Source organism: Vicugna pacos, chromosome 11 (genome assembly GCF_048564905.1).
Source record: "Vicugna pacos chromosome 11, VicPac4, whole genome shotgun sequence".
In the NCBI taxonomy this organism is placed as follows: Eukaryota; Metazoa; Chordata; class Mammalia; order Artiodactyla; family Camelidae; genus Vicugna; species Vicugna pacos.
In genome coordinates this window covers 4859489-4883322 of record NC_132997.1, presented here as the reverse complement: position 1 = coordinate 4883322, position 23834 = coordinate 4859489, and the positions used below count along the sequence as shown (strand labels likewise).

Here is a 23834-nt window from a genome sequence, read left to right as displayed (position 1 = left end):
GGAAGGCCCAGGAGAATGACTGTTAGAAAAAGGAAAGAGAAGAAGCATACAAGGCCCTGTCTCTATACCACCATACCATGAAGTTCCACCAAATTATCCAGTATGGGTGCAGCCAAAATTTAGGTGGGCTAAACAGGTTATAGAAACCTGGAAGTCTCAACCATGGTGGAAATTCCAACTTTTACTGTTTTCTTCCAAGTTCAAGCATCAGTTCAGTGGGCGCTCCATACGAGGGACTACACAAGGCCTGGAGTCCTCCCAAATACAGATCTCTATTACCACGTGTGCACACCACACACAGGCCCACCAGAAGAAAAACGCCCACACATAAGATGGAATTACTGAAACAGAAAAGAGCCAACCAGCATATATTGCTAGCAAAAACGGTGCTGCTAGAAATAGACTCATGGACATAGAAAGCAAACTGTTGTTAGCAGGCAGGAAAGGGAGGATTAACAGATACACATTAATAAATATAAAATAAATGACAAGGACCTACTATATAGCACAGGGTACTATTTTCAATTACTTGTAATGAGTTGTACTAAAAACAATCTGAAAAACATTTATAAACATATGCATAAGCTTATAACTGAATCTCTGCTGTACATCTGAAGCTAACATGGTAAATTGACTACACTTCAATAAAAAATAATTTTATATAATAAGTAAAAATAAAAGCAACGCCATAAAAAAAAGTAAAAGAACACGGTAATCCCCTTAGCTGTAGGTGGTGGAGAACTCTGCAAGCACCAAGTCCACTCGAACACTCCAGCACTGGCGGTCACTCATTCTAACCATCAGAGAATCACTTGGCTTCTACGAGGTTACTTTTCTCTTCAGTGAAAGGCTACAGTTGCATCTAATGATGTATTGAGCCTCATCATTCACAAACCCAAGAATTAATGAGGATTTCCCATAGGCATGGCTCTGGATAGATGAAAAGATAGGGTCCCAGATATATTCATGTGTAGAAGTTTATGCCATAAAGACATTAATTCTTCCTGCTTTGATAGACAGATTCATTGCAATTCTGATTAGAATTCCTCCTAGATATTTCATGGAATGTAACAAGTTAATTTATGGTCAGGAACAGCCAAGAAACTTCTTTAGAACCACCACTGGGAAGGGGTGGATAGGTCATGCATTTCAACTGGTCTTTCTGATGTGATGAAAACGTTCTGGAATAATAATGGTTGCACAAATGTGAATATGCTAAAAGCTGCTGAATTGTAACATTTAAGTGGGTGGACTTCATGGTGTGTGAACAATATCACAATAAAGCTGTTATATGAAAAAATCCTTCTTGCCAATTATTTTTCCCTCTATACTACTAGTCTGTCCCACAATTTAAGAAAAACAAAGAAAAACAAAACAAAACAAAACAAACCAGATTTTGCCAGGAGCTCTTTAGTAGTGCAGTGTCACTGGGTCTCCAACGCCTCGGGTTGTGCTGTTCCTGTTAACACACAATAGCTGGGCTGGACTAGTTAGGGACTATAAGTATCTTTTTAAGATCAACGGTCTCACGTTTCACCCTGGGAGAGTGAAGGATGGAGGATGAGACAGCCTCATGCCTTCAGCTCATTTTTAACTGAACAAAGCCCTGCTTTCACCACTGTAATTCCTCTCAGTATAAAAACACGTTACATCAACAAGCACCGCCATCATAACACCTGAAAGAGTTCAAGGTACTTACCTGGGGCAGAAATACTGATCAAGGAGACAGAAGCTCCCTCAGCACTGCTGCTCCATTTTCCCGACTCCACCAGGAGAAGCTGGGCATTACAGCCGCGGGCTCTCAGCCCAGGGAGCAGCGCCCACGCCGCTAATCTTGACCTCAGGGATCGGGAAAGGGAGAGGAAGGCAGCCCCGGGGTCGCGGGGCAGGGAGAGCGGGGTGGGGGACGCGGGCTGCAGCCCCGCTTGGAGGCCAGCCCCAGCCCCAGCCCAAGCCGCCCGCCCCGTCCGGGTGTGCAGACCCCGCCCGCCCGGGACACAGCCCGCCCAGTGGTGGGGACGGGTCGGCGGCCAAGGAGAGGAAGCCCGGGAGGAGAGGACTCGAGGGAGGGAGAGGGGAAGGGGACGCCAGCCGCGGACTGAGGGGAGCCCGGCTGGGTCAAGAGGCGGCAGGGGCACACCTGGCCCTGGGCAGCTGTGGCCGGTGCGCCAGGGCAGGTGGCGCGGGCAGAGGGGCCTGGCCCGAGCAATCCAGCTGAACACACGCTGACTGGCGCCCTGGGGGGCTGTGACACGCCGACCGCCCTCCCGCAGCCGCCTCACCCCTTTCCCGATATCCCCTCACCTTGCACTTCCACAGCCAGAGGCCCCGGCCCCAGGCAGGAGCCAAAGGCCTACAGGGCGACAGAGCTGAGAAGCCATTGGGGCCGATCCCCGGCTCGGAGCTGGAGCTTCCAAACCGCGGTCCAGCTGGCAGCGACTGCGCATGCGCAGGAGGGCCATCGATCTGCTCTGGGTCCTGAGAGAGAAGGGGAACCGAGGGAGGGAGAAGAGGGGAGGAGGAGGGGAGGAGGGGAAAAGTGGAGGGAGACACATGGACAGGAGGAGCAGAGAGAAGGCAGTTATCTGGAATTGGGAGGGGAGTAGCAGAGATGGGGAGAAAGCGTTTTACCTCTTGGGGCATCCCGAAGGAGGCAGCAGTCCTGCCTATACACCCTTCTCTAACCCGTCATTGCCCACAGCTCATATTTTACGTCCCTGGCCCAGCCCTCCAGCTAAGGTCTCTGCAGAAACCCTACGGGTATCACACCCGTTGCCCCCACAAGGAGCTAGGTTTACTGTTGCTCCGGGAACCAAGCACCCGCAGGTGTTGTTTCTCAGAACTACCTTGGGAAGAGTACATGTTCCCCTTTTACACGCTGGGAAACAGGCAGGCACGATCTCTGCCTTAGCTCCACTGTCCCAAGTGTTGGGCTGGCAGGGAGCGGGAGGTAAAATGTCAGAGCCCCAGAAGGAGCAGACTGCCTGAGTGTTGGTGTATAGTCCCCATCCCTCCTGGGTAAACCACACCCCAACCTCTGGGAATAATCAAGGGCTCACCTTAGGCCCCTGTGTGTGGGAGAGCTGCCCTCAGTCCCAGTACCCAGCTTGCTAGGTAGGTAGAAGTGTTATTGAGTCCAAATTCATTCTCCTCAGTGCAGGACAGGCCAGTAAGTTGGGAGACCAAGTGTTGGGGCATGGAATAGCAAGTTTCTGTAGACCTAGATGGCAAACTAATGTCCTAGAAAACCATCTCCCCAAGTCAGAATTCAGGCTGCTTTCCTATGTGCTTGGTTTTTGCAAACTTCTTGGTGTAGGAATTCCTTCTGGTTAGAATCCTTTGTTCTTGCAGCTATCTCCCTGGGTCAGATCCCTGTAAACCTCCAACAAAACAAACGTTATTTTCTATTCTGCAACTTGTTATCTTTATATGATTGGAAAAGTGTTAAATACCCTTAAAGGTCAGAGCCTTCCGAATAGGCTCTCCTGTATATTTTAGGCTCTAGGCAACATTGTTTTACAAGCAAGATGAAGCCTAGGAGACAGAGCACAGGGTTAAAGTCAAAGGAACAGATCTAATATGGAGTCAGATTTCTTCTTTTCTATTACTGTGGCAGAAGCCACTTGAGGATTTAAGTCCCTTTAAGTTAAAAATAAGTAAAACTTTAAAGGAATTTACATACATTGGTGGGAACGTGCATAGCATATCTGGAAAAGCACACAAAGGATTGTAAACATTGGCATCTCCAGGGAGGCGTGTAGGAACAGAGGATGAGGGAAAAGTTCTTTCACTTGAGTATTTTTTGCTCTGTTTGAATTTTTTTATCCATATGCATATATTTCTTTTTCAGTTAAAATAAATGTGTAATGGAGCAAAGGAGTAACTAGCTCAGCAAATACAGCAGCCATAGACTCACTGAGTCATCACTTTTGATTTAAGCCAGGAAGCATTGTTTGTCTCTCTCCTATGTGTCCAGTGTTGTCTTAAAACTTCTTTTATATATTTTTTTATAAAATAATAACATGCTATCCCTCACCCCTGCCCAGGGCTGGTGGAAAACCAACTGAGTCTTTATTGAGTTGTTTTCCAAGGAGTAGAGATGAGTTATAAACAGAACACAACTTCAGGGCAAAACAGGCGGAGTGGTTTTCCAGCAGGCCAATAGCGATGACCGGTTTTCAATAGAGGTGCACAGAGGCTGAGAGAGAAAGCCTCCAGGACCCTACAGAAAGCTGCCCAAAGTGCCTTCCCCATGGCACTACTGAAATAGGAAAGAAGAAATCTGACTCCATATTAGATCTGTTCCTTTGACTTTAACCCTGTGCCCTGTGTCCTAGGCTTAGTCTTGTTGTTTCTGCACCTTTTGTGAAACAATGTAGCCTAGATCCTGAAATATACAGGAGACCCTATTCTCAAGGCTCTGACTTTGAAGGATATTAACACTTTTCCATTCGTATAAAGATAACAAGATACAGAATAGAAAATAACATTTGCTTGTTGGAGGTTTACACGGATCTGACCCAGGTGAAGAGCTGCAAGAACAAAGGATTCTAACAACAAAGAATTCATACACCAAGTTTGCAACAACCAAGCATTCCCGCTTCCCCTTTTTAATATAAGAGCCTGAATTCAGATTTGGGATGATGGTTCTCCAGGACATTGGTCTACCATCTTCTCCGCTGGCTTTACAAATTTAAGCCGCTCTTTCTTGCCCCAAATCCTTGTCTCCTGATGTGTTGGCCTGTAATACACGAGTAGAACAAGCCTGGACTCGGAAACACAAACATACATTGAAAGTACGCATTTGGTATATTAAATGACATGCTTCCACTCGTATTCCTGAGGTTTTCTTCTCTTGACCACTCCTACTATATTTTTGAAAAACCTGTCATGTGGACACATTTCCATCTCTAGCCACTACCCTTCCAGGTAAGAACTGATGCCAAGAAGGTAATGAAAGTTGCTAGAAGGTATTACCTCGCCAAAAAAGAGCAGAAGTGGGTTCTGGCTGATGTTCAGGAGCAGGCCGGGGCACCTGACAAGATGTCATAAGTACGGATAGACATCTGGGCACCAAAGGAGAAGCTTCTAAACTTCCATGAGGGACTTGTTGGATAGGAAGGAACAGTCCCAGACTATAGTTCTGATCCCACCACGAGCTTCCTGGGCAAGGCTGGGCAAGTTATTTAAATTCTCTAGACCCGTGCTGTCCAACACGGGAGCCACCAGCCACATGCAGGATTATGATGTTATTCTGTAGCCAGACAGAATTATAAATAAACACTTTATTGCAAAGGGTCAGCAGGTATAATATTTAAAAACATTATTGGTTATCTTGCCCTAACAAGTTATTTTTGTATGTCTAGCTTTCTGTGGTTTGTAATGCCTGCAACTAATGATTCCCTTACAGTGAGGTATTTTGAAATTATAAGTTACTGGACACAGTACACTCATATCACAGTTGAAAAAACTGATCCCAATAAGCAAGGTGATCTGACTTATTAGTTATGAGCAGGGGCTCTGGGGCCAGCCTGCATAAGTATTAATTCTCACTCTCCCTCCAGGGAGTTCTGTGTGAATCTTGGACAAATTATTGTTATTGTTGTTGTTGTTGTCGTTGTCGTTGTTATTATTTGTGCCTCTTTTTCCTTACCTTTTAAATAGCGAGGAATATGTTGACTCTATCCCCTACAGTGTTGGCAGGATTAAATGAGTAAACGTCTGTGCTGCCCACTTCCCTGGGTTTCAGCATTCTCCAGGCAATCAGTGCCAAACGCAGTGGCATTCTCCACTGTCTTCGTCAGTCTGGGATTCTGTAACAAATTACCGTGGGTCGGGTGGCTTAAACAACCAGCATATTCCTTACGGTTTGGAGGCTGAGGCTTTCAAGGTCAATGTATCTGGGAGAGGATTGCCAGCTCGAAGATGGCTGTCTTCCCACTGTCTTCATGGCCCAGAGAGGAGAGAGAAGCAAGCACTTTGGGGCCCTGTATAAGAACACTAATACCATTCATGAGGGCTCTACTCTCATGACCTCATTTTATCCTACTAATCACCTCGCAAAGGCCCCGCCTCCCTGTACCATCACCCTGGGAGATGAGGTATCGACAGATGGATTTTGAGGGGATGCATTCAATCCACACATCGGCTAACTCTCCCAAACATGCAGTCATCAAACCTGTAGCTAATTTCAAAATAATGTTTATATCTCTCTACCCATTTCCATTCCTACATCTACTAACACTGAAGCCCTGTTACATTTTATTTCTTATTTTCCTTGTAGAGGTTTAATTGATTCCTCTAACTCCAAGGCTTCGCTCGCTCCAGTCTGCTTGACAGCCCTGCCAGGTAGGTCTTCCTTAAATCACCTTCCCACTTCACCTGGTTGTTTTTTAGGTGTAAATGTCAGAATTCTCTCCACACCCGATCCTACACCTTTAATCCCTTACACTACCGCTCACTATGTTATTTTCCTATTACCACTGTAACAAATTCCCATAAGCTTAATAGCTTAAACTAGCACAGAATTTTCAGCTTATGGCTGTGTAGGTCAGAGATCCAACACAGTTCTCATTGGGCTAAATTCAAGGTACCAGCAGGGTTCCTTCCTTCTAGAGGGTCTAGAAGAGAATGTTTCCTTTTTTTTCCCCCCAGTTTACAGAGGTCACCCACCTTCCATAGCTTGTGCCCCTCAACTTCCTCCATTTTCATGGTCAGCAGCCTTTCTGAACATTGCTCCATCGCTACACCTCCCTCTGATTTTAAACTCAGCTGGGAAATATCCTCCATTTTAAGGACACCTGTGATTACATTGGGCCCACCTGGACAATCCGGGCTACTCACCCTATTGTCTCATCTCAGGATCCCCTTGTCCCATCCCACTCAGTCAGTATGTATGTGGCTGTGACATTCACCTTGTGTAACATTTTCTCTCATGAGCAATTTATGGTTCAAGGCACTTATAAGTGCCTTTTTGTTTTTCTTCCTTATCCTTTCTACATTCAGTATGTCTGGTGAGATTATATGAATCCTTTTTATTTGTGCCCCTGCACTAATCTTTAATAATGTATCATGGGTTTAAAAGGCTAACTAATAGACAATTTAGGAGACAGAAATCCTCTAAGATTTTTATCCTAAAATATCTGTCAACCCTTTTGCCATGTACAGTAACATGTCACAGGTGGCTACCCTGTGGCCGGGGAGGGACATGATTCTGCCATCACACTCCTCTCATTCTCACCAATGTGCTGATCAACTAACCAAGGACCTATGCTCTCAACTTCACTCACTTCCTCCTCCTTTCCATTGACTATCCTGTTCCCACCGCTTCCTTCATTCACCACATCAGGATTTCATGACCACATTCTTCTCTAAATGAAATGGGTATCTTGCATCTAATGTCTGACAGCTGTTCTTATTCTATATGCACACACTGTCCTACTCATAATCCCGTCCATCTCTTTATTTTCCTAGAATCATCCAGAAGAATCAGTTCCATGATGATGATGACGATAGTGACAATGATGACAGGGGCCTCTCAAGGATTCTGATAAAGAGGGAATCGATAAAGGGAGGGAATCATTGCAAAATTGCCCCAGAAACAGGCTTAAAGGTAAATAACTCTTATAGTGTTTAATGAAATTGACTAATATTTAACTATTTTTAAGACTTTATATCACTGAATTTAAAATTTTAACGGGAATTTTCATTCACCACTAACCAAGATTCAACTCTAGGACCAAAATCTAAGGATTTCTGTCTTCTAAAAAATTGCCCACTAGCCTTTTAAACACGTGATCCTTTTAAAAAGTTTAGTGCTGGGCTGACAATAAGCAGGATTCATATAATCTCACGAGACACAATGAATGTGGAAAGTCTAAGAAATAAAAACAAAAAGCCATTCATAACGTCTTGAACTTTACGTTGCTCATAGGAGAAAATGTTTGCCAATGTGAGTGTCACATCAACATGATGACTGAGTGGGATGGGGAAGCTGATCTTCCTCATCAGTCATTTATGCTGATTTGTTAGATGCCAAAACAGTTTCCTCATTGAAATTGCTTCTAACAAATATGGAAGAATTTAGGTTCTACCAAAAGCAGGCTAAACATTTTCCCCTGCTTTCAGGTCTCTGGACTGAATGTCCCCACAAGAAGGACATGATTATGTTTCGTAGGGAAGTCTTCCTGAGAAGCAACAGGCTTTCCTAGGGCAGAACTGCAGGGCCCCCCATGGAGGGCTGGAGGAGGGCTAGAGGGGACACTGGAAAAACAGCAGGAGTGAGTTCAGATACTGCTGCTCAGGTCGCCAAAGTCAGCATTGATATCTCTAAGGATATGACATTCTCACAAATGTTCCATGAGTGAAGGAGCCTGTGAACACTAAGCAGGTTGTTAAGACACAGCAGCACATAACTTGCGTGACAACACAATTAGAGTATGATTTGATATTTGGAAAATAATTAGCCCATTGTTCTTTGAAACTGCAGCAGTAGCAATAGAAATAAAAAAGACTGAGCCGTCTTGGAGACAACAATCAATAAACAATTCTAAATCTGCAGAATTCCTTGACAATATTCAAGCAATGAGCTAGATGTGTGCTGCAGATACCTCTTACTGCAGGGCTCACTCCTGCAAAGCATAGAACTAGTTTCTCAGCACACAGAGGGAACCAAGTCAAGATTCCTAATCTTTTGAGATTTACTATATGGCTGGAAAGATCAGACAAGTACATATAGCCAAATATGATTAAATGTAATCAAATATTATCAAATGTGATTTGAGCACAGACAAAAGTAAAATTCCTTTCACCTGGGATGTAGAGAGACTTCTTCAGAAAATGTGGCTTTGGAGACGGCCAAAGACATGGGTGGAACTTTGGCAGAACAGGATGTAAGGAATTTAAAAACTTATTCTAAAATTCATATAAAAATTCAAAGGATCCAAATATCCAAAACAACTTTGAACAAGAAAAACAAAGTTGGAAGACTTGCACTATCTGATTTTCAGACTTTATTTTATAAAGCTACAGTAATCAGAAATTATGGTGTTGGTGTAAAACAGGAAAATAGAATAATGGAACACAATAGAATGTTCAGAACTAAACCAACACTTATACAGACAATTGATTCTCAAAAAGGATGCTGTGGAGAAAGGGTCTTTTCAACATGTAGTGCTGGAACAATTAGATAGTGATACACAAAAAAAAAATGAACTTTGATCCACACCTCACAAAATATACAAAATTTACCTCAAAATGGATCATAGATCTTAATAGGAAATCTAAAACTATAAAACAGCTAGGAGAACAAGCATAGGCTTAAGCTTTACGGCCTTGGGTTTGGCAAATATTTCTTTGCTATGACACCAAAAGTATCATCTATTTTAAAAAGAAACTGATAGAGTGAACTTTGTCAACATGAAGACTCTTCAAAGCTCTTCTAAACACTGCTAAGCAAATGAAAAGACAAGCCATAGACAGAAGCTATTTGCAGATCATAAATCTGATAAAGGTCTCTCTTTGTATCTGATCCAGAATAAAGAGGTCTCAAAATTCAATAATAATTCAAACACCTGAATGAATGAATGAGGCCAGAAAACACACTTCAGTAAAGATATCCAGATGGATAATAAGCATATGAAAAGATGCTGATTAAAGATGTCATTAGTCATTAGAGAAATACTTTTAAAAGCCACAGTAAGATACTAGTTCACATACATACTAGAAAGAATACGATTAGAAAGACTGACCTTACAAGGTGCTGGCAAGGAAGTAGAGCAACCAGAACTGATACACACCACGAGGAATTTACAATAGTACAACCATTTTAGAAAAGTCTTTAACAGATTCTTTTAAAAAGGTAAACACCTATGTATCATATAACCCAGACATTCCTCATCTGGTGCTTTAGAAAGGAAACTCATATGTCCATACAAAGACTTGTAACCAAATATTCACTGCTATTTTATTTATAACAGCTCAAGTTGTAAATAACCCATGCATCCATCAAGAAGTAAATGCAGAAAGAAATGATGGTCTATACAAACACTGCTCACATTAAACACTTCAGTAATAACTCAGCACTAAACAATACTCTACTATAAGACAAATAAGCTATTAATACAGCAACACAGATGATTCTCAAAATAATTACACTGAATGAAAGAAGTCAGACAACATAGAGTAGATAATGCATGAATCCATTCATATAAGGATCTTGAAAATGCAAACCAATATGTTGTGATAGAAAGCAGATCAATGGTTCCCAGGGGAAGAGACGGGGAGGGAGGGAGGGACAACAAAAAGCAGGAGAGAAGCTTTGTCGGTGATGGGTATGTTCACTGTCTTGAGTGTGGTCACGGTTTCTTGGGGATATTCTTATGTCAAAACGTATTAAGCTGTACACTTTAAACGTGTGAAAATTATTTTGCCAAGTATACCTCAAAGCTGTTTTAAGAAAAAAGGCACTTTAGTCCTGATCCACCTCAGCGCCTGATTGGAGTGACATGATCAGTCCCTCACACTGTCTGCCTAACGGGAAGGTAGAAAAGCTCTCACGGAAGATAACATGGATTTTTCATTTGCAATGTCTGCCATGTAATAAAGAATTTCTAGACATGCAACATGTCCAGACTATATGACAGATAACATGAGAATAAGGAGCATTAGACAAAGGATGCAAACCCCCAGGTGATGTAGGCATCAGAGCTACCAATAAAGGCTATAAAATACTTTTAATATATTCAAGAAAATAAGGAAATGATGGGAGAATAGATAACAGGGTAGAGACTTTCACCAGAGAAATATACTGGAATGTATTTTTAAGAAAAATCAAACAGATACTCTAGAACTGAAGCTTTCAGCTCTGGAAACAGGTAAACAGAGCTAATCAGGATCTCTTTTAAGTAAAACTTTCAGTAATTCCGGGTAAAATATAACAACAATGTAATACAGAGCTAACTATGGAGAGAGAAGTTCCCTGATGACAAAACAAAGAGGACACTTAAAGCCCAGAGTGGTCATCTTGTGAGCTGATGCCACCGCACCCTGGAGGGAAGGGGTTTTCATCTGCACATAAATAGGGATACAATGTCCATTTAGGAAAAAGGGTCCATACCAGATGTAGAAGACTCTTCCTCTATATCTATATAGTCAGAGACAGGGATGTAAAGTGGCAGCAGAGGTCACAGTGACACAGGGCCCTGGGCCAAGGAGTGTGAGCACCTCTGCAAGCTGCGAAAGGTAGGAAGACGAATCCCTCCCAAGAGCCTCGGTGTGGAACTTAGCCTTGGCCACTCGTTGGTTTAAGCAACTGACATTGACCTTGCACTTCTGCACCCTAGAACAGTGGGAAGATGAATGTGTATTGCTTTAAGCCACTGAGTCTGTGGTCCTTTGTTACAACAGCAATAGGAAAGGAACTCAGGAACCAATATGAACTTGAACCACAGGCTGCCTGCTGTGCTGGCTGGAAGTCCTTTGTCTCTGATCCTGGGGGAGTGTCCTGTCCTCTGGCAGCATCCACAAACTACCTCATGCTAACTTGGCAGTTTGCAGAGGGTTAAATCTTAACCCTGCACAGTTCTTGATATTTAGTTAATAAAAATGATGGTGTCATCATGGGTATTTTTCCATCTTTTAAATACCCTTCAGTCTTCTAATAAAGCTACTTCTAATTAAGAGACTGTGTAAATAGTTTTCAATCTTCATAATAAATAACTGGTTTTATCTGGTTACTTAAATTATGAATAATAATGTTCACATTTGTAAAAGTTATTAAAATCAACATTGTTTAATGAAAATATCATTTCTTTTTGCATGAACATGTATTAACTACAAGAAATGTTCCATGCTTTGTTCTACGATTTACTGTTAGAGCCTTAAAGAATAATATTTTCCTCAAAAGATATTACGACAAAGGGATTTCTTTTGGTGGAACAGTTCCGGCATCAAATCTGGTGCATGTCTCAGGCCACTGGCAACACAGAGATGATAGAAATTAGGAGGCATTATAAACACAGAATCATTTTTAAAGGAATTAAAAAAACTGGATGTGTGTAAACAAAGAATCAGAGGATATTCTGGTGAAACAAATGTATTTTTCAGCTTAAGCAAGACACGGAGTGAATAAATCTGAAATGAAAAAAACACCCAGAGATTAGCAGCGAGTCATGCATGCAGTGTGAATGATCAAAACCAAGTTGTTTCCAAACCAGTGTGCAGGCTTGACGCCTTCATGAATCAAATCTGTGTGGCAACAGGCCATCTCGAATACATGTTGATGAGGTATTTATAAGCCCTTCACCATCCCAAATCAAAGCCCATGCACGAGCCACAAGACCATCACCTACACATTTGGAAAACACACAACATGGTGAATAGCACTTTTCTTGTTCAGTAGCCAGTGGCCGCGAACTGTGAGCAGACAGAGATACAGGGACACAGAGGCACCTCCCCTCACTCAGCTGATAAACTTCCGTGCATTCCTGGGGACAGGATTGTCATAAAATGCACCATGGATTGATCCTCCTCCTAGGAAAGGAACCGTAGGGCTGTCATTAGGTTTGAGCAGGGGTGGGTGGAGGATCTCGGAAGAGTTGTTTCAGAACAACCAATAGAATCCTTGGCCACCGTGACCACGAAAGACAAGTCCCCTGCCATCCCGGTAGGCACTTGGGCTCCTGACAAAAGCTGGGATCAGTAAAGGGTTGAGTAGAAGGCACAGGCCTGAGGGATGCCCCAGCAATAGGCAGGAGGTAGGGCCTGGTTTATACTGCTCTAGGTGTATGTATCCCAGCCTCATCTGAATACGAAATCAGAAATTTGCAAAACAGCAGAGTTGGGGTGGATCATCCACTCCAGACTCCTCACCTTACAGTTAAAAGGGTGGCAACCCTGACAGGCAAAGCAACGTGCTAAAGGCAGAGCGTGGAAGTGGCAGCGCCAGATGAAACGCAGCGTGAAACCCCCGTTCAAGGCCGCTGACTCTGACGACGGGGCCAAGGTTTCCAACGAGGAGAATAAGACAGTGTAAATACTTTGTTCCCCCTAAAACCCCAAATGTTTTTTAAAGGCACAAAAACTCACCTTAACTAGCTCTCTTCTGAGGGGGCTCTCTTCTGCTTCTTCGTCTTTCTGTCTCCATTTCCCTCTCTCAGACACAAACACATTCAGTTTTGTGAAAGGGGGCTTCCTGCCATACAAAGACAGACTTCGCATCTTCAGAAAGATACCTGACAAAGCACGTTTCTCAATTCAAGTCTTTGTGTGAGTTCTGGGCAACTGGCTTATTTTCTAGAACAATCGGTAGTTACAAAATCAGGAAATCATTTTCCACAAAGGAAGAGTTCTGGTCCGTGTTGATAAAGTTGGGGATGTCACATTTCATGAGTCTGTTCGGCTCCTCCTCTGGCCACCTGCTGCTTCTGATGGCTTCCTGGAGCGGAATATCACTGTAAAGGGCTATGGTAGGGATACCAGCTTTGGCTTTGTCCAAGTGGTCCACTCCATTGATGTAGCAGTGAAAGAGGGACCTAGATTCGTGATTGCACTGCCAGAGAACACCTTGGGCAGCAGCCATCTTCCAAAGTCTGACACAAAGCTGTTCAGTCTGAATCTCTTCTCGGGAGACTCTGCATTGCTATAAAGAAAACCAAAATAAAATATCGTTCACACTTTAGCTCGGTGACCTGAAGAATCAGTTTTTGCCATCTACTGAGAGCAAATCCCTGCACAGAGCATACTGACATGCACTGGAAGTGAAAGACATCACTTCTGAACACATACAATTAAACCCAAGGCAAAAGTCTAAAGTGAGGGCCCTTGGACCAACCTGAAAAGACACCGTTCCCTGAGAATTCTCAATATTGGTGTCTCGCACACCAGTGTTTCTCCGTGGGACACTCAGATCTCTTCATCAGGATTCGTTAAAGTGCTTCTTAAAATGCAGAATTCTGGGGTGCACACCCTCAGAGTCTCCAGAGGTAGCGACTGGTAGTCTGTATTTTCATAGCCACCAGGATCACTAAACATGCTCAGGTTTAGCACCGCGGTCTACATCGGGTCACCTGAGCATCGACAATTCTGTCTCAAGGGGTGGGGGGTGCCATGTGTGTCAGGGTGCTGTCCTACCCACGTGTCTCCCCTGATTCTCAGAACTGACAGTGCTGCCCCATTGGGCACGAAATACCACCATTTCACAATGCATACGCAGGGCGCCCGACTGACAGATACAATCAGTGATAGGACAGGGGACAAAACTCAGCTTCCTGATACCTACTTTCACTTACTGTGGGACGAGTGATCAATTCAAGGGTAATAAATCAGTGAATGAGTGAATAACATGACTCTCGTTAGTCCCACGAGTGCCTGGAAGAGCAAGCCTGGGCACACTGAGAACCATAACAGCCTATCTACTTAAATGTCATCCTCCACAGATCTATGTAAAGGTTACTCCCATCCAGGCAGTGACTCCAGAAGGGCAAGAATCATGTATGAACACACTCTCAAATCCAGAACAGAACCTGACAACAATTAGGCTCTGGAGTCTGTGTTTAGCGAGTGTGGAATCTCAGTGATTCCAGCTCTTACACATTGTCTTCCCATCCCACCCCTCACGATATGGCCCCTATGACCAGTTCTCCCAGGGCTGGGGCCACGGAACCCATTTATAGGACTGGAAGAATCTGATCATATAAACCATCCCCCAGATTATCATCAAGAGTCACCTGCATTTCAGGGATCAGTAATCCCAGAAGCTTTGCAGTTCAGGCAGCTGAGGGATTTTTATATCAGCTCTGTCTTCTACTGTGACTGCCTGGGTGACATCAGACAAGGAATTCTGAAAAGCCTGAACTTTTCCTTTCAGGAATAATCTAATTAACAAATCTCGTTGACCACTCAAGAAATGTGATGTGAAGATCAATGATTTACACAGGAGTACAACATTCACTAGGTCGTGGACTTAGAATCAGAGAAAAATCATTTGAGAAAGATTGACAGAATGTAGCTTTAATGCGAATTTAAGTAGTCTTACCTTTCAGTAAATCATCTTCCCCTACTTATCACTTCACCCAAGTTTAAAAATGTTTGAGAACAGGGATGAGTGTGCCAGCAATCTGAGACCCAATAACCTAAAATGTCACCTAGGAAAAAGAGGGGAGTAACATATTTTTAAAAAGCATGGTGAGGATGGCGGGGCCATCACCAACCCCAGACTAAGAAGCTCTGAGTAATAGCTTTCCTGCCTGCCTGGGACATCAGCTGATATGAAAATCCACCCAGAAAACTCACTGTCCAGCAGCTCTTCCGTAACACAGGATACACTTTCTCAGAATTAAGAATTGCGTCCAGTAACCACTTCGCTGAAGAATAAAGACAAAGGAGAACAAGAGATTTCTGCCCCTCCCAAGGGAGAGCCCAGAACTCGGGCTGCATGCACTGCGCCCACCTCCCTGGAGAAGAATAAACTGGACAAGGGCGTTCTGCGAAACTGGGGCAGCAAATGTTGAGATGGGAACAAATTGATCAGCTGGCCAGGGACAGCCCCCTCCGTCGCTGCCTTGGCGGCTGCCTCAGCGCTCTCAGCCCATCCTGCCCACCTCTGGTGGCTAAGCTGTCAGGGAAACTGCTTTGCGACCTGGAGCAAGAGAGGCTGCCCTCAGGCCAAGCTGCGGAAAAGATGGGAGCTAAACCCCCTGCTCCCAAGCGGCAGGCTTCATACCCCCGCCAACACCCCGCGGCCCCCGCACACTACTGCAACCCCGGGGAAATATGACCCGAAGAAGTGTGACCTGGGAACGAGGGGCAGCAGAGGCCGCCCCCACGTCAGGCCTCCAGAGAGATTGGTGCTTATCCTCCAGCTCTCCAGTGGCAGCCCCCTGTCCTCTCCACCTCCTGATCTCACTGCGCCCACCTCCCAGGAGCAATCAGACCGGGTGTGGGGTGTCAGGCGAATCTTGCGCCGGAGAGGACGTCCCCTGGCCAGGTCAGGGGAGAGGAGAAGAAGTGGCCCCATTAGGCGGGGCAGCCGGCCTTCGCAACTGCTTCTGCCCCTCGACCGCATCGGGCCCGTCTCCCAGGAGCAAGCTGACCTGGAGACGGGCATCCGGCTTCTTGGGCAGCAGAGGACGCCCCCAGGATTGGTCGTCGGGAAGAGGAGAGCAAATTGTCAGGCTCCGCGCTGCAGGTCTTCTACTTCCGCCATCGCCACCCCCGCACCTTAAAGTCACCGCCCAGGGCGCCCCTCCCCCAGCAGGCTGAGTGGGACAGGTGCGTCTGGTGATCTGGGGCAGGAGAGGCCAATCCCACACCAGGCCATCGGGGAGACAGGAGCCAATCCACCAGCTCCCCAAGGCAGCCCCTACCCCCGCAGCAGCCACCACTCTTGCCCATGACCTCACAGTGGCCTCCTCTAGGGAGCAGGCTGACCTGGAGATGGACGTCCGGCGAACTTGGGACAACAGAGACCGCCCCCAGGGCAAACCACGGGGGGAAGTGGGAGCAAATGGACAAGCTCCATGGGAAAACCTGCCGCTGCTGCCACCACCCCCAAAGTACCAAGTCCAACTCCCGGGGTCAGGCCGACTAGGATACACGCGTCTCGTAACACAGGGCAACAGCGACCGCCCCCAGGACAAGACGCGGGGAAGATGGGAGAAAATGGGCCGCTCCCCCGCTGCAGGCCGCCGACCACCGCCACCCCTGCACCCTGACTACCCTGCCTCCCGCCCCCAGCAGGCAAAGTGGGACAGGGGTGTCCCGGGACCTGGAGCAGCAGAGGCCGCCTTCAGGCCACGCGGTGCAGACATGGAGCTAATCCACAAGCTCCTCCGGGGCAGCCTCCCTATGCCCGCAGCCACCACCTTACCAGCCCCCTGACCGCACCGCACCCATCTCCCAGGAGCAAGCTCACGTGGAGTCGGACCTCAGGCAAATCTCCGGCGGCAGAGGTCGCCCCCAAGCCAGGCCGCGGGGGAGAGAAGAAATGGAGCAGCTCCCTGGAACACATCCCCTGCCCCTGCCGCCTCCGCCGCCGCCTCCCAGGAGCAAGCTCTTCTGGAGAACCGCGTCCCGCCTCTAGGGCAGCAGAAGCCGCCCCTCGCTCCGCCGCTGGGGAGAGCGGAGCGAATTGACCGGCTCCCCCGCGGCAGCCCCCCTCCCCCCGTGGGCCCCGCACCTTAACGGCCCCGCCCCCACTCCGCACTCAGCAAGCTGAGTGGGACAGGAGTGTCCGGCGACCTGGGGAAGCAGAGGCCGCTCCCAGGCCCAGCAGCCGGGAAATGGCAGCTATTCCACCCGTTCGCCAGGGGTAGCCCCGCTCCGCCCCTCTACCGCTGCCGCCGCCCGCTGACCTAACCGCCCCACCTCCCAGGAGCAAGCTTACCTGGAGTCCAACATCTGGCGAATCTCCGCCGGCCAAGCCCCACCCCAGGCCAGGCTGCAGGGAAGAGAAGAAATCGACCGGCTTGCCCGGGCAGCCTCCCAACCGCCACCGCCGCCGCCGCCGCCGCCGCCCCAAAGCATTGCAATAGCCTCCCGGGGTCAGGCTGACAGCAAGGATGTGCACTTGCCTTCTAATCCTGGCCACGTCCCTGAGCACCTCCCTGCATCCCTACACTCCCTGCACCTCCGAACCCCTGCTACACTCTGCAATTCTGCATCCCTCCACCCCCACATCCCCTGAAATGCCTGCGCCCTCCACAGCCCCTGCACCCCTGTCACCAGTTACACTTTTGCACTGCTTACACTCCTGCACCCCTGCATGTCCCACACACCACCTCTTGGGCCTTTGGCAGAGTCTCTGCTGTTAGACCAATGCACAGGGACTCACTCTTTGCCAGTACATGATGCATCAGTGGACGTCAGGGGTTGCCTGCAGGAAGGTACATGTTCCCGGTCACTAGCCTGGGCCACTAGGGTGATCTCTGTGAGGTCACCCAGGATGGGTTCAGAGATGCTGTTCTCTGGGAAGAGAGGAGTTGAAACCGGTCTTGAGGGCAGAGCTGTGCTCACCAGGCCGTCCACGCTTCATGTTTTACACAGGGCTTCGGAGAAGTGAAATGGATCCGGCCAAGTAAGACCGGCCTGCTGTGCGCCCACCTCAGTCCTGGGCTCTGAGTCAGACCGACAGGCTCCCACACTCAGGGCCCAGTTTGGGCACCTGAATTGTCCCTTTGAGGCATCCCATCAGTTCTCAGGATGAAGTCTGGCTGCTTCCACCCCATGGCCCTCCCTCCTACTGTGCTGGCCTCAGGAAGGTTCCTTATTTGGGGAAGAAGGCAGCCCACACCCTACCCCACCCCTCACGTTTCTCTAACCCAGGCTGGTGCTCTCTCTGCCCCTCAGAGTCTGGGAAGCCATCCCTCTTCAGTTATGTCCCTTCTGAGATGGACTTGCTTCCACTCAATTCTAGGCGAGGATGCACCATGGAATGCACTGGGTAAGAGAACCAAAATAAATAATTTCTTCTGTGAGGTTGTCTATTTATCTACTGGGGCTGGGCTGTGTGTAGTTTGCTACAGCTATTGGTGTGAGAGGCTAAAACAGCCTGTGTGTCCTTGTTTTGATCTCCCCGCTGTCTTTGGGTTTTCCCTAGACACTCCTGAGACATTTACTTCTTTTAGTTTTACTCCTGTTATTACACACGGGCCCTACTGACATGGAGGTAAGGTGTTGGGGGAGCGGGACAGAGCAGGGCATCTGCAGTCCTGTGATTAGTTCTCATTGAGCCTGTGCCCTGAGCTGTGACCTCCACAAGTGTGTCTCTTTCCCCCCACCCCAATTTGGGTGACACAGAAGGGATTTCCCTTCTCCCAGGTTGGTTAGGCTCTGGTAAAATTATTTCTCATTAAAAAAACAAACAAACAAAAAACAACTTCCCCCAATGAAACGGAATGTTCTGGGTGTATTTCAATACAGTTATTTTCTCCTTTCCAGGCAGGAAGCATGAGGAGTTATCCTCTGACCTTCATTCTGAGAACAGGACACGGTCCTGGATGTAAAATACATGAAAAAGAGCATGGGGCCCCTCTGACTGGCCCCCTGGAGTTGTCACACTCTGATTTCCCCACACTGAGCCTCCTGCTGGCCTCAGGGACCTGTTAAATCTACCTGCCCCCGGGATTCTTACAAAAGCAGGTTCTGCCTTGGGAGCTGTGACTCTCCAAGCCTGCCCGCTGTTCCCTTTGCAACCTCTCTGGGTTGGGAGCAGCTTTCCCCCTCAGTTTTCTGGGATCTAAGAAGAGCAGTGGGTTTGCAGCTCCCTCAGATCTGGTGTTATTTTCAGGACAGGAGGAAGAACTTCTGAGCTGCACACGAGCTGGACCAGAGGCTGGAATCCTCCCTTCCTCTGCCACTGTGCAATCAGTGGCTATGGTTCTAGCCGAGTTTCTGAAGATGTGGACTTAAACACACATATCCCAGCCCCCACAGGAGCACACAGTCCCATAAATCCACCTAGTTTCCACTGGTAACTATGGAGCCGATGGGGAAACGGGTTTCGGGACCACAGAGGCCTGACTGCACGACTTGCTCCGTGGCCTATTTATGTGGTTGCTCTGGGCCTTGTCTGAAGTGGCTTGCTTACCACACCTGGTACGTGGGAAACACAAAATAAGTACTAGAACCTTCACTTTTTCTCCCTCCAGGGCCTTCAAACATAGAAAGTAATAAGTGAACTCAGACAGCCTAGTCACCACAATGAGGTCCGTCCAGCCTGGCTCTCCTGAGTGATGGGCACTGACTTGCACCTTAACTCGGAACAGTAGAGGAACCGTCTTCCTCTAACTGGGCCTCTCCCCACACCAGGCACGCCCGCAGCTCAGACGGGGCCAGCTGCCCCACTGAGGTGTGTGCTGGTGGCTTCAGTGTGACCTGGCCCTGCCGGGACATGAACCTGCAGTGAGTGAGGTGGAGGGTCGGGTGGAGGGGGGTCCCTTCTGGGGTGGCAGGGGGCCCGGTAGCACCCCTCCCAGCCTGGTGCCTGGGGCTCCCTAACACCTCCTACAACTCCTGGGTTGGCTCCGGTCCTGGCCACTCCACACACCCTCCCAGTATCTTTTCATTATGTCCCTTTTCTGCTTTTATCAGCGAGAAGTGGCTTCTGTTGCTTGTTCAGTGAAACAGTACATCGGTAAACCAGACTACTTCTAATATCAGTAAAATACCAACCTCGGTCAGCTCGCCGGGCAGACCGTGCAGCACAAAGGCCTGAAGAGGGCTGTGCGAACGGCTTACGTGAAGGGCCCTCATCATCTGTCTTCAGAGATACAGAAGCTGATGGTTCAGGTAAAACCTTAGGGTGGGATTGAGGAATCCAAAGCTGGTTGGTTTCAAAGGCTAACTGGTCAGACCAGACCCCTGAGCTGTGGTCAGAAGCCTGGCTCAACGTCACGCAGACTCAGCATCCTAAGTGCCGGGTGGGGCCGGTGCTGTTCCCTTTGCAGGCTCTCGTTGGGGATTCACTGTAGCCCCTTAAATACAGCAGAAATTCCAGCCCCATTAGCCCCCACCCTGAGTGTTCCATGACACAAATCCCGGGAGTGTTTAATTTTCATCTTTGTTTAGGAGGATGAAGGTGGTTCAAGAGAAGACATAAATTCACACTTAGTGACACAAGGTCACAGCCAGTACTTCCTCCACGGAGAGCTATGTGCTCCCACAGTGGTGGCTGGGGGCTGGGCAGAGACTATCTGCTGGTCCCAGAGGGACTCGCTCCTCTGGCCACAACTCATGGGTTGGACAACAGATCCAGAGAGTGACAGAGCATCTTTCCTGGGAATTTGGAACTGACACATAGAAATCAAGTTCACTCATCTGGGGATTGGCGGAGGGGAGGGGCGGTGGTTGGAAATCAAATGAAACCAGAGCATGAGAGAAAGTTAGAAGTGAAAGAGCGAGAGACAGAGAGACTGAGCTTGTGAGAGCAAAGAGTCCGAAAGAAGGCAAACAATCAGGGGACAGAGGAATTCCAGCTCCTGACTGTCTAGTCTGTCCCAGCCCATCAACGACCCCGTGAGATGTTTAAAAACATTCCAGTTTTGCAGATTAGGAAACAGGCTGAAAGAGGTGGGGGCTGGGTTTGGGTGCACAGTTAATTCAATTGCCGCTGGACCCCACACTTCCCATTGCCTGAAGGCACCCTAATCCTCACTGGGACCCCTGTGGTCCCCTGACAGCCCAGCACCCTGATCAAAGGGCCCCTGCGGGAGTGGGAACCCCTCTTGAGTGTGGAGAGTTCCCTGCCCCGAGATGCCATGCATCAGCAGGCTCCCGCTCACCCCAGGTTAACATCAGCCCAGCTGTACAGTCTCCCGACCCGCTTCCCTCCCTGCCAGGCACCCCCATCCTTACCACCGAGTGTACTGCAGGAATTCAGGCACAGGGATGCCCAAATCAACACGAGCCCACCGGCTATAGAAACAGCAGACTCCCAGCCCCCCCTGGGTTGCGAGGGGACAGAAGGTGTCCTCAACTTTCATGTGTCTAAGACAATCTTCTTCAGCTGGAGGTTCTAGAGAAAAATAAAAGGTCCAAAACATAGTTCAGTGAGGAATTCCTCCAAGGACCTGACTCCAGTGTCTACAACCATGTGTACCTACCCCCGGACTTGGGGTGAAGGTGGATTATTGATCAGCACAACCCCTGGTGGCCCAGCTCCTTGGCTTGGCTGCCCAGAGGGGGCTGGGGGAATGGGTAAGACCAGGGCACTCAGGAAAAGCACAGAGGACCTGACCTCTCCCTTCTGCACTCGTAAACCCTTCCCCAAATCTCAAGGCATTGGACAGAGAGCCGCCACAATAATGAGATGCTCCCATCACTTCACTCACTCCTGTCGGTTCACTTACATGCTGAGCATCCACTGGGTCCCAGGACATGACACATAGGATGGCTGATGGGACAGGCTTGGTCCTTCCCCCTGGAACCTGTTCAATCTGATCAAAGAATGATCACTCATAAAGAGTTTCTCAAAATTATACAGAGACCAAAGACCAACTGCAGAGTGAACCAAATTTAAAAATATATATGAAGATCCCCCAGTCTCCCCGCCTATGGTTAACAGCATAAAGCAAAAAATTCTTGCCTTTAATCACCAAGGAAGTTGTCACCCCCTCTCAGGTGGAAAGGAGAGTTATTCTTTGAGCACGTCACAGAAGTGCTCCATCGGATTGGACCAGGGCACCTACATTCATTCAGCAAATGTGTATAAGCTCCTACTACGTACGGGAATCTCCTAACTAGACCGTTCCCAAGGCTCTCGGGCTTTATCAGTCAACAAAATAGACATCACTCCCCATCACTGGGGGCTCACAATTTTAGCAGAGGAAACAGGCAGCATGTTGGGGTAGCAAGAGTTTGGAAAAATTTTTAAAAAAGAGTGATATGAGCAAACTCGGGTGATGGCGGTGGGGTGGGAGGCAGGCAGGAGGGAATAAGGCAATCCTGGCAGATCTCACGGAGTAATGAACTTGAAGCAGAATAGATCCGGAGGAAGAAGGAAGAGCCGGAGCCAGAGGCCCCCAGAGTGAGGGGGAGAGTGTGGGCAGAGAGGCAGAACACGCCGGGTCCTGAGGCCTTTGTGACGACTTTGGCTCCTAATGACATGGTGACCCGTTTAATGAGTTTTGAGGGGAGGGATGATGTAGTCCAACTTATGCTTTTGTGTTTGTGTTTTTTGGGGGGAGGTAATTTATTTATTTTAATGAATGTGCTGGTGATTGAACCCAGGATCTCAAGCATGCTAAACATGCGGCCTACCACTGAGCTACACCCACCACCCCCAATGTATGTTTTTACAGGCTCCCTCTGACTCTGTGTGGATGAGAGATTGTAGGAAAGCAAAGATGGAAACAGGAGGCTATTGGTATCCAGGAAGGGCTGAAGGTGGCTCTTAGGAGGGCGGGGAGCAGAGAGCAGGTATTTAATTAAGACAGTATATCCAGAATTTTCTAACAAGCTGGATTTGCTGTCTGTGAGTGTAAAAGAAAGAGAGAGAAAGGACATGGTTCCAACATCTGGGCCTGGACAATGGGAGGGATGTCCTCTCCGGATGGGAAAGGGGATGGGAAAAGGTGGGGCTGAGCAGGTGGAAAGGGGCTGGTATCAGCTCAGTTCTTCAATGTCATGGTTAAGGGGTGTATTACATATTGCCACAGAAGTGCCTAATAGGTAGAGGAATCTGTTTTCTTTTTCTTTTTAACATTTAAAAAATATAATTTAAACATATTAATTGTATTATGTGAATGATTTGGGAATTTTGTTTCATGCCAAGGTATATGTTATATATAGCCAAATGGAACATATATCAAAAAAGGGGAGAAATGAGGGCTTTCACATAAACTGACTGTCCGTAACGTAGGTAAAATTTCAATAAAACCAGTCTTCAGGGCAAAAACCTCATCGCGGTGTTACATAAAAATAAATGAAAAACGACTATGTTGATGTACCATTATTTCATGTTACATAATAGCCCCAAACTAACACAGTGTTTAACTATGAGGCTTGTAGAAATACTATTCGCTTTATTCACATAAATACAGAAGTGCAGAAATGTTCTAAGGTAGAATTAGCATCTTAGTGGAAATAATACATATTTGAGCATTTTACATGATATATATGTACTGATTCAAAATTTGGAAAAGTAATTACATAGTAGAACATATGTATGAATGAGAAAGCAAGATGAATGAAAGGAAAAGAATGTGATGTGAGTCTCAGGGATAAAGGCTCAGATGGAAAGGGGAAATCAGGGAATTTTGGAGAAATCGAGAAATTGATGGCATGCCAATTTCCAAGGCTGGGTTGCTTCCACCAAAGGAATAGCAGAGAGAGAGAGG

General features: G+C 47.2%; 1 protein-coding gene and 1 long non-coding RNA gene across 6 annotated transcripts in view; both read right to left on the bottom strand.

Moving 5' to 3' along the window:
* The window catches only part of LOC140699564 (trafficking protein particle complex subunit 9-like), a 217174-nt gene extending 203863 nt beyond the window's left edge, over positions 1 to 13311 (bottom strand). For 2 of the 5 annotated variants that reach the window (XR_012077744.1, XR_012077740.1), the window contains exon 1: positions 2305 to 2461. Coding sequence is in view for 1 of the 5 variants with exons in the window: in XM_072972219.1 (XP_072828320.1) it covers positions 2305 to 2462 (158 nt within the window). In the remaining 4 variants the exon portion in view is untranslated. Of the gene's footprint in view, positions 1 to 1699; positions 1762 to 2304; positions 2479 to 5653; positions 5814 to 13086 lie in introns of those variants that run through there. The other 3 variants (XM_072972219.1, XR_012077739.1, XR_012077742.1) reach the window with 3 other exon arrangements.
* A 200-nt stretch (positions 13312 to 13511) lies between these two features.
* On the bottom strand, positions 13512 to 17057 carry LOC140699613 (uncharacterized). The gene is made up of 3 exons (XR_012077824.1): positions 16913 to 17057; positions 15035 to 15143; positions 13512 to 13639 (listed from the first exon to the last, which is right to left on the bottom strand). It is a non-coding gene; the product is annotated as an uncharacterized lncRNA (long non-coding RNA).
* Between the last annotated feature and the right edge of the window lie 6777 nt (positions 17058 to 23834).